General features: G+C 49.2%; 2 protein-coding genes across 2 annotated transcripts; one reads left to right on the plus strand and one right to left on the minus strand.

Moving 5' to 3' along the window:
• The first annotated feature begins 344 nt into the window (after positions 1-344).
• On the plus strand, positions 345-5,278 carry LOC123061480 (SNF2 domain-containing protein CLASSY 3). The gene is made up of 4 exons (XM_044484603.1): positions 345-2,464; positions 2,727-2,879; positions 3,000-4,913; positions 5,001-5,278. The coding sequence occupies exons 1-3, from the start codon at positions 1,337-1,339 to the stop codon at positions 4,887-4,889; spliced, it is 3,171 nt and encodes a 1,056-aa protein (XP_044340538.1). The 5' UTR covers positions 345-1,336; the 3' UTR covers positions 4,890-4,913; positions 5,001-5,278.
• A 2,269-nt stretch (positions 5,279-7,547) lies between these two features.
• On the minus strand, positions 7,548-9,274 carry LOC100682489 (acyl transferase 5). The gene is made up of 2 exons (XM_044484604.1): positions 8,757-9,274; positions 7,548-8,632 (listed from the first exon to the last, which is right to left on the minus strand). The coding sequence occupies exons 1-2, from the start codon at positions 9,180-9,182 to the stop codon at positions 7,790-7,792; spliced, it is 1,269 nt and encodes a 422-aa protein (XP_044340539.1). The 5' UTR covers positions 9,183-9,274; the 3' UTR covers positions 7,548-7,789.
• Positions 9,275-9,875: the final 601 nt, after the last annotated feature.

Consider the following 9,875-nt stretch of genomic DNA (forward strand, 5'->3'; position numbering starts at 1 on the left):
ATGAACCATAAGAGTAGTCATGATTCATCGACAACATGTAAGATATTTGCTATGAGTAATAATGGAGGAACGCTATGTCGATAAATTCAAAATTAATGGAGGAACGTTATGCCGATAAATCCGATATATTCATTGATAACAGGTAAGATATATGTTATGAGTAATAATGGAGGAATATTACGTCGATAAATCCAAAATTAATGGATGAGCGTTATGTTGATATAAATCCAAAATTAACGGGGCAACTTCCATAATCGTGATTTATATGTGTGTAAAGTAAAAGCAAGGGCGCAGGTGCCAAGTTTTACCAGGTGCCTGCATTGGCATTGGCATTGTTGCAGGTAAAATTGGAACCGGAGGGTGTTCCATTATTGCTGGAGTGGTCATTTCAAAGCGATGGCTCTGGGCTGGTGGGTGGCATGAGCCTACCTTGCCACAAGATCATGCTATGAGGCAAACAGGCAGCGACGTGCTACTGTGGCTCTTTTCCTCAAAATGAAGGGCTACTCCGCTGACCGCCGGGACCCCACGCAGCGCCCATCACCCGAACCCTTTCACGTTTCCACCTCTTCCCCTCGCGCGCCCAATTTTAGCTCATTTTAGCCAGCCAACCGACCCACACCTCACACTCGCACGGCTACACTAGCTGGGACACTCCCAAAAACCCTCGTCCTCTCCCCTGCCGTTTCCACCGCCGCGACGAGATGCCGACCACGCCGTCGCCCGGCGACCTCCCCGGCCGCAGGCCCCGCCGCCTGATCATCGACGACGACGACGGCCACCACGCGCCGGAGGTCGCCGCGGCCGGGAGCCAGCGCGTCGAGGCGCCCAGGATTTGGTGCCAAACCCGCTCGCGCCCTCGTCCTCTTCGCAGCCGGTGGCTGCACCGGCCACCGGCGCCAAGCCCGCCGAGATCATCGAGATCGACGACGACGACGACGACGACCGCGTGCCGGAGGTCGCCACGGTCGGGAGCCAGCGCGTCGAGGCGGAAAGCGCCGGGGATTTGTTGCGAAACCCGCTCGCGCCCTCGTCCTCTTCGCAGCGGGCGGATGCACTGGGCACCGGCGGCCATCCCGCCGAGATCATCGAGATCTCCGACGACGACGGAGAAGAAAAAGATGTCGGCGAGACCGGGGGACCTGTCAAGAAGGAGCCTGTCGATGACATCGACTGGCCTTCTCTCCTCTTGTCAAGCGAGGAGGAGGAGGAGGCCCGAAGGTCTGACGAGAGTACGAGCAGCGGCGGCCCCGATGGAACGAGCAACGGAATTGAGACGAGTCGGCGAGAGGGTGCCTCTGACGATGGCGAGGAGGAGGGGGAGGAGGAGGTGGGGATGCCGGATCCAGAGGATAAGGACGGTGCAGAGGACGCGCATGAGGAAGAAGATAAAGAGGAGGAAGAGGAAGATAAAGAGGAAGATGAATGGGAGCAGGAAGAAGAGGAAGAATCGGAGGAATCGGAAGAAGATTCCGAGGAACCTGAGGCAGAGGAAGAACCGGGCCGTCGCGTGCTTAGCGATGCCAGGCTCGCCGGTCGGTACACGGGGCCGCGGCCGGGCGGCGAGATCTTCCTCAAGCGCAAGTTTGAAGGGTGGTACATCACCAAGATGGCGGACACCGCCTCTCCCGGCGGCACCGTCGCGTCGCGGCTGCGGTCAAAGCGGAGATGCCCCGACGCGAAGCTGCTCCGGCAAGCCACCCGCAGAAAGCCGTACTGCGTCGACACGCCCTCGCAGTCCAGCTCGGAGGCAGAGGAGGACGACAAAGACAAACCACCGCCTCATCCAGCGCGGTCGTCCAGTGACGAGGGCGGGCGCGGACATGGCAGGACGGGGATAAGGCGCCCACGGCGCCGAGGACAAAACGCCGATGATGACTCTGACGAAGACGGCAGATCGGCGACGAGGCGGCGCCGAGGACAAAACGCTGCCCACACCGATGAAGACTTTGAGGAACCCGGCGGAATGGCTGCCGCGAGAAGGGAGAAGCAGCGCATGGAAGAAGATGATGCTGCTGCTGACGGCGGCGATGAGGCTGATGAGCAGGGAGCTTCCCGGAGGGCAAAGAAAGAAGGAGCGGCGTCCTGCCGGCAGGCGGCCGGCCGCAAGGGCAAGGACTTCCCCGCAGAGGGATGGGAGCAGCAGGGCGATGTCACCTTCAAGAAGAGCTCCCTGGTTCCTCCGAGGCGGCAGGACGGGCGAGACCAAGAGACTTACGACGATCTGCTCTACTCCATTTTCGAGGGAATCGAGACCACTCTTCAGAACGCCTCTGCTCCTCTGGACGCCCCTGTTCCTGCACCAGAGCAGGGAGGCGATCCGTTTCCTCTGGTGTTCTCCTTCGGGGTTGTAGATAAGGTGGTGCCGGAGAAGACTGCTCTGGACGACCTGTGGGCACAACGTGACTTGGCCTTGGACTTGGAGGCCGAATCCAACAAGGTTTCTTCTCACACTTGCCACAAGGTAACTAACTAATTTTATTTATTTTTCTGGAAATGGAGGTAACTAACTAAATAATCTGTTCCTCCTGTGAATTAATTGTCCAATTGTGCTACTACAATTTTTGGTTTGGACCAGTTACGTTTAATTTTTCTAGCAATTTGTGGCCTTGTTTTAGGTTCCTACAAATGTGAAAAAGATGAAAATTTCTTTTCCCTGGATACTGTATAACACTTTCGTTTCAGTTTTACAAACAAGCTAGTGATCCCTTTGTCTTTTCATTCAGGACGCAGAGAGCGATGAGCATGAAATTCCTGCACATGGAGGGACTTTTTGCAAGCGAGGGAAGCATGATCTCTTTCATGATGATCAAATCGGCATTCGATGCCGAAAATGTGATTACATCGAAATCGAAATTAGACACGTATTTCCATCCATGGTAAGCACAATTTGGCTTCAGCATGTGTATGTCAGTACGTGTTTCCATTGACTTTTCTAGAAATAGAGAGCATCAATAGGCACCTTGTTTCTCTTTTCCCTGACCTCTTCGATTCAACAGGCCAAGGAATCGACGGATAGGGAGCCAGCAGCGGAGCATGATAGGCTTGACATGTTCGTTGATGACATCCTGAAATCAGTTGGTTATGAAGGGGCAAGCAACGTGGCACTGGGAAGTGACAAAACTGGCGTCGTCTGGGATCTCATTCCTGGGGTACGGGAAGACATGTTCCCACACCAGCGGGAAGGGTTCGAGTTCATGTGGAGAAAACTCGCAGGAGGGATCGACATTGAGCAGCTGAGGCACACCATGAACACTGACACCACAAGTGGTTGTGTGATCTCTCATGCCCCGGGTACCGGCAAGACCAGGCTAGCAATCACATTCGTGCAGTCTTACCTGGAGCTCTTCCCGCACTGCAGGCCAGTTATCATTGCCCCCAGGGGTATGCTGGCTACATGGGAGCAGGAGTTCAGTAAATGGAATGTCAAGCTCCCATTCCATGTCCTCAGTTCCAGTGAGATCCAGTGGGATCAAGACAAGACCATCCAGAAACTGGTCTCCAAGGATCATGGTCTGGGCCAGAAGCTGGCCATGAAGAAACTGAGCCAGAAATCCAAGATGATGCTGAAGCTTGCATCATGGTATGAAGGGAGCAGCATCATCGGTCTAAGCTATTCGCTCTACAGGAATCTTGCCAAGGGCGAAGGCAAGGATGGAGAAATGCAGAGGAACCTGCTTCTTGAGAAGCCCGGCTTGCTGGTCCTCGACGAGGGGCACACACCAAGGAACAAGAAGAGCCTCATTTGGAAAGTTCTCGCAGAGGTCAGCACCGAAAAGCGGATAATCCTGTCAGGGACTCCATTCCAGAACAACTTCCTAGAGCTGTACAACATCTTGTGCCTGGTTAAGCCCAAGTTTGCCAAAGATTTTGCTTGTACAAGACTCAGCAAGAAAGGAGTTGCTTCCACCAGCCAATCAAGAGCAGCGCCTTATGTGGAGGAGGATGAAGGCAAAGAATTCTGGAGTTCATTAAGGATAAGTAACATCACGGATGAACACATCACTGAAATCCGGGAAAAGCTGGGCCCTTTTGTGCACATCCATAATGGTGACATTCTTCAGAAGTCTCTTCCAGGATTGAGAGAATCTGTTGTGATCCTGAACCCTCTTCCTCGTCAGAAGGAAATCATCGCAATGATGGAGGAAAGTGCAGGGAAGGGTTTTCTTGACGCAGAATACAAGATATCTCTTGCGTCCATACACCCATTCCTCGTCACAAGCACAAAGCTGTCAGACACAGAAGCCTCTGTTGTGGACAAGATGAAGAGCGTGCGGCTGAACCCATGCAAAGGAGTGAAGACATGGTTCGTTTTCGAGATCATCCGTCTCTGCGAAGCACTGAAAGAAAGAGTGCTGGTGTTCAGTCAGTACCTTGAGCCACTGGCCCTGATCATGGACCAGCTTACCACAGAGCTAGACTGGACAGAAGGCAAGGAGATCCTACTCATGAGTGGAAATGTGCGTGTTAAACAGCGCGAAGCCTTGATGGAAGCCTTCAACGACATGAACAGTGAGGCTAAGGTGATGCTTGCATCAACCAAGGCCTGCTGTGAAGGAATAACACTGGTCGGTGCATCGCGTGTGGTTCTCCTTGATGTCGTCTGGAATCCTTCTGTTGGACGGCAGGCGATTGGCCGAGCCTATAGAATCGGCCAGGAGAAGATTGTGTACACATACAACCTGATTGCAGAAGGAACAAAGGAGAAGGTCAAATATGACAGACAAGCTACCAAGGATCACATGTCCAAATTACTGTTTTCAAATGAACCGCAACCTACTGGGAGCAATCTGTCACCGGAACTGATATCCAATGATAGGATTTTGGAAAAAATGGCTGCACGTGAAGAACTCAAAGACATGTTTGTGCAGATTCTCCCTTCCCATTGACTGCAGAAATTACAGCTCAGTCTTGTAAGTGGAAGCTTCTGAGATTAGAATGTGCTAATTGACATTTTATGCAACGGTGCTAACCTATTTTTTTATGTTGTGTGTGGACAGGGAGGTCTGATGATTCTACATTCCATCGATATCGGAATCTTCAGAGTCTCCAAATAATAACTGGCATCTTGCTGCCCCTGTGGAATAGCTGCTCCTAGAACTCTTGTGGTGGTGTATTGTAGGGTACCAGTGGGTTTTCGTCCCTTAGTTTGTCTCTTAATTGACGAGGAACAGCGGGTTTCCCATTAGTGTGTCGAACTCGTTTCTTTCCCTTTCTCTCCTTTCTTGCTTTCTGTAAGACTTGGTATTTCCGATATTATTTGCCTGGTAGTGAACTATATAAGTTTATCTATACCAATATAAAAAGATCCAAAGAGGCAGATCCAACTGATCTCGACCATCAAACTAAGTCAATCTAACAACCTAGACTGCTCCAATGTCGAGCGTTCAACGTGTTTAACGTGTAATTAATATCATACCAAATATTGCACTAATCATAGAATTAACATACAAATAATAGCATACATAATATACACATGCAATTAATATATTGCTTAAATATTAATGTGCAACACGTGCAATTAATATATTGCCTGAATATTAACGTGCGTTGCACGTGCGCGTTTACTAGTTTGTATTAGTTACTGTCCCACATTGCTTGCTTTGGTCCCAAGGTAGTTCTACCTTTTTACTAGATACTACTATGACATAGCTTAAGAGCCCTACCATGCCAAACTACCAAACATGCCAGGTGACTTTTCCATTCAACTATGTTATCAGGTTAGCACCATAAGTCAAGAGAATCCTATCCTGAAAGCAAGAAACATATGCATGATTTAAATTGACTTGAGTTTATTTTGAATTTGTACAATATACTTCAACTGCTGGAATGTTAGTTTGTCGTGGTCCGTCTTCAGATTTGAACTGTAATTGTATTGGAGTTTATTTCGATTTTTTATGATATACTCCCTCCTTTCCGGTTTATAGGGCTTATCTCAAAATTTTAGTTTTCTCATTTTATAAGTCTCAATTTGGTTGTTCCCCATCACATGTTCAGATTTCAAGGTGCAATAAATCATTGCATGCAAGTATTAAGAGAAAATTGACCAATGCATGTACTTTATGCATGCATGCATTGCAATTAATGCATTGGTAAACATAATTTTTTTAAGAAAACAAGCGCATTAATTGAGTGGTTTTGCAAACTACAAAAATTGTTTCACCACTCACCATCTACCTTGGTTGGTGAGATTTTCGAATTGAACCCTATAAACCGGAAAGGAGGCAGTACTTCAACTGCTAGAATGCAAGTTTGTCGTGGTCACCTGTCTTCAGGTTTGAACTGCAATTTCATGGGATCTCAACTAATTGACATGATAACTATTGAGTAACATGCAACAATCAGTTGGAAAAATAAAAGCTTTATACAAATTACTTAAACTAGTACAAAAATAATTTAAATGTTTTTTTGTTATCACTATATTATGGAAGATTGTTTAATTTTCTGTATTATTTTCTGTAAAGGAAGATTTTAGTGTCAATTTCCTCTCTCCAGGATGTCAATTCAGTCATGAAAGCTGTGATAATGTTGCCTTTTTGTTGCATAAGATTTAGTAGATTGACTCAATCTTAAGACTACAATTATTTCTATCACTGTACATTTTCAGGTTGTTTTCTGTTTGCTCTGGTTTACTCTGCCGGCTAGCTACCTGGTCTATATACTCCCTCCGTCCCAAAATAAGTGACTCAATTTGTACTAGTTTTAGTACAAAGTTAGTACAAACTTGAGTCACTTATTTTGGGACGAAGGGAGTACTTCTTATTCCAGCTTTAAATCAGGACAATTGACAAGCTGCACTGCTGCCTTTTGATCAAAAATGAGGAAGAAGTAACAACTTTGTAATTTGGCGTGTAGAAAGGCACCGGACTGTGCCAGAGTTAGGGCAGCAAAAAGTAATAAGTATCTTGAATGAAGATTTCTACCTATATTTGTTTTGTTACTATATACTCCAGTTCCAACAGTTGCCGTTCTGCATCGTCAAACATTCTAAAAACTGAACATGTCCTCTGGCAGGATAATGCTATCAACAGATTAGCCTTGAAAACTTTCATATCAATATATTTTTATAAACGAGTATGTCAATACTTCGGTGAAGAAGATAAAGGTGAATACCTGGATGGTGAATAGTGACAGATAGCTGGGCAGATGAGCCGTGAGTCCATCTCATACGACGCATAACGCATTGGTGGATTAATTTGGTTGGACAGGACCATCTTGAATCTGTTGCAATTTTTCTCCAGCACCATCTGATCTAGGATTCTCCATGCACTCCTCCCCTCAGAGAAATATTTAATCTTACTCAACTGACCAGTGTGAAACATATAGGTAGCCTCAAAAAATTCTGGATTATTTGTGTTTGTGAATGCGACGCACAAAAGAATTGGATTTGAGTTTTCATATGTTAAAACCTATGAATCATCAATCAACATATAGGCAATGAGACCAGAAACAGGAAACTCCTGAAAAACTACTGACTTCCATAACTTCCATCAAAGTATGGCTCCAAATTAAAATAATTTGGTAAGCATATGAAATCATGAATGGAATTGCCCCACCATAAACTGAATTTTATTCATTCTTGTGGCTGACAGCTTACAATTGTTCCACATTGAAAAGAAATCAACACATGGCAGAGATACTAGTGTGATTTATACCTGCACAAAGCATCAGAATGTGACCTAAACAAATGAAAACATTGCATACACACCAATGTGAAGAAAAAGTACAGTGAGAAGGTGTTACAGGTATGAGAACATGTACTCGGCCATGACCAAGAAGCAGCATCCAGCTAAGCGTACTTGGCAAGCTCGTCGGCGAACACAGCGGCGTGTGGCTCCTCCACACAGCGGAGCATGAGCCGGATCCCGCGCTTGGGCGCCGGGGGCTTGAGGTAGATCACCGACGCAACGATGTTGACGTCGTCGTTGAGCGTGAACACATATCCAGGCTCGCCGAAGCCGTAGTCCACCTCGTTGAAGCCAACGCGGCTCCAGTCCGACACCGTCACGGTGCCGTAATCCAGCGGCACGTTGTAGTGGTCATCCTTGGCGCCGCCGTGCATCCAGTCCGTGAACCTCACCTTAAGCGCCTCCTTGGCCTCTCGCATTACGCCGACCACTTCGGGCAGTGGTGCCTCCCGGATGGTCTTGCTGCTCCGGGTGATCCCGACCGGGTACACGCAGTTGCCATAGTAGCCATCCACTGACGGCAGCACGCCCTGAAGGAGGTGCCGCGTGCTGGCGGCGAAGCCAAGGCGGACTTCAGCGGCGTCGGCGAGCTCCACCGCCAGCGCACGGCACTTGAAGACCACGGCCGTCACCGCGTCGAAGGTGGAGCAGGTCTCCCCCGTGGCGGCCTTGAACTCGTCCTTGATTCGCAGGATGCTCTCCGGCGAGATCTCGACCACCTGTGTCACGAAGCTGAACGCCGTGAATGACGGCGGCGGACCGCGCGGCAGCTTGGGTGGGTCCGGGATCGTTTCGCGGTCCCACACGGGAGCCACTGATGGCGCCGGGAACCCCCGGGCCAGCTCGCCTGCCGCTTGCAGGAACTGCGCGGCGCCCTGCCCGTCGAACACCAGGTGGCTGAAGCAGATCCCCACGGCGAATCCACCGCAGGTGAATTTCGTGACCTACAAATACAATACGGCAGCGCCCGAGTTAGGAATCTAAGTAGATTCGTCGCTCGTCTGGGTCTTGTTTCTCTTTCGTTGGATTGGATCGAGATGAGGTGTAAGTAAGTAATCGCGTGCGAACCTGCGCCATGAGGATGAGGTCCTCGAGCTTCTCCTCGGGGGGAGGGCGGGGGATAAGCTCCGCCTTGGGGATGAGCAGCGGGCGCTCGAGGCCGTTGACGTCGGCGAGCGAGCAGCTCGCCGTGGCCTCCACGAACCAGACGCCCTCGCCGGTACAGTCCACCACGAGGTCGCCCGGGGAGGGCTCCGCGATGCGACCGGCTACCGGATAGTAGGGCACCAGCGCCCTCGCGAACCCTTGGCGCATCGAGGCCACCTGGTCGTCGCCGCCCCGGTCGGAGGACGGGGGGAAGACCTGGATGAAGTCGACCGAGACGCGGACGGCGGCGGTCTTGTCGATAGAGGAGAGCGGGAGCACGCCGCCCGGGGTGGGCCCCGCCGGAGGGACGAGCTCCGGCGGCGACTTGGCGACGGTGGGCGCGGCCATGGTCTCGTGGGTTGGTGGGGGAGCGCGCTGGTTGTTTGCTTTGGCGCTTCCCCACTAGGAATGATGAATGGAGGAGGGTGAGGACTCCTTTGGTTTGGAGGAATTTCATAGGAATTTTAGAGGATAGGATTTTTATAGAATTTTTTCCTTTAAAGCCTTTTTGTTCATAGGAATAGATTCCTATTTCTACATAGGATTGGTTCCTATCTTCCATATTTCATAGGAAAATAAAAATGAGCCTAGACTCAATGAAAAAATTCCTTTGGTGTCAACCAAATGACATCTTGTTTCTTATTCCTACTCATAGGATTTGAGATACATGCCATCTCATTTCCTACAAAATTCCTATTCCTATGATAATCCTATCCTATGAACCAAAAGAGGCCTGAGGTTGTTGCCGTCAGTATTTGCCTCGGTGGCTGGCACGAGCTCACTTCTGGTTTGAAAGTGGTTAACTCTTTTTTTTTAAGTACGCCAATGGCATACGTTGTTTTATAGAAGGCAGAAGTTTATGTACAAAAGTCCGAACAAGATATGAATAAAATATCGGAGGGATACACACCACTCCTACATCTTAGAAGACTTAGTCTACTGTTTCGTAAAAGGATCTAAAGCTCCGACACCGTCGAGACCTGTCAGATTTCGGGTTCCGACAAAACCCTTGAGGTTCGAACACTCGGGTGCGCACGAAGA

The sequence above is a fragment of the Triticum aestivum genome, chromosome 3A, assembly GCF_018294505.1.
Source record: "Triticum aestivum cultivar Chinese Spring chromosome 3A, IWGSC CS RefSeq v2.1, whole genome shotgun sequence".
Lineage (NCBI taxonomy): Eukaryota > Viridiplantae > Streptophyta > Magnoliopsida > Poales > Poaceae > Triticum > Triticum aestivum.

Coding starts and splice junctions, on each gene's coding strand:
- LOC100682489 (XM_044484604.1), bottom strand. CDS start 9,182: ATGGCCGCGCCCACCGTCGCCAAGTCGCCGCCGGAGCTCGTCCCTCCG. Junction 8,633..8,756: donor ACCTCATCCTCATGGCGCAG/GTTCGCACGCGA, acceptor TTGTATTTGTAG/GTCACGAAATTCACCTGCGG.
- LOC123061480 (XM_044484603.1), top strand. CDS start 1,337: ATGCCGGATCCAGAGGATAAGGACGGTGCAGAGGACGCGCATGAGGAA. Junction 2,465..2,726: donor CTTCTCACACTTGCCACAAG/GTAACTAACTAA, acceptor CTTTTCATTCAG/GACGCAGAGAGCGATGAGCA. Junction 2,880..2,999: donor GACACGTATTTCCATCCATG/GTAAGCACAATT, acceptor TCGATTCAACAG/GCCAAGGAATCGACGGATAG.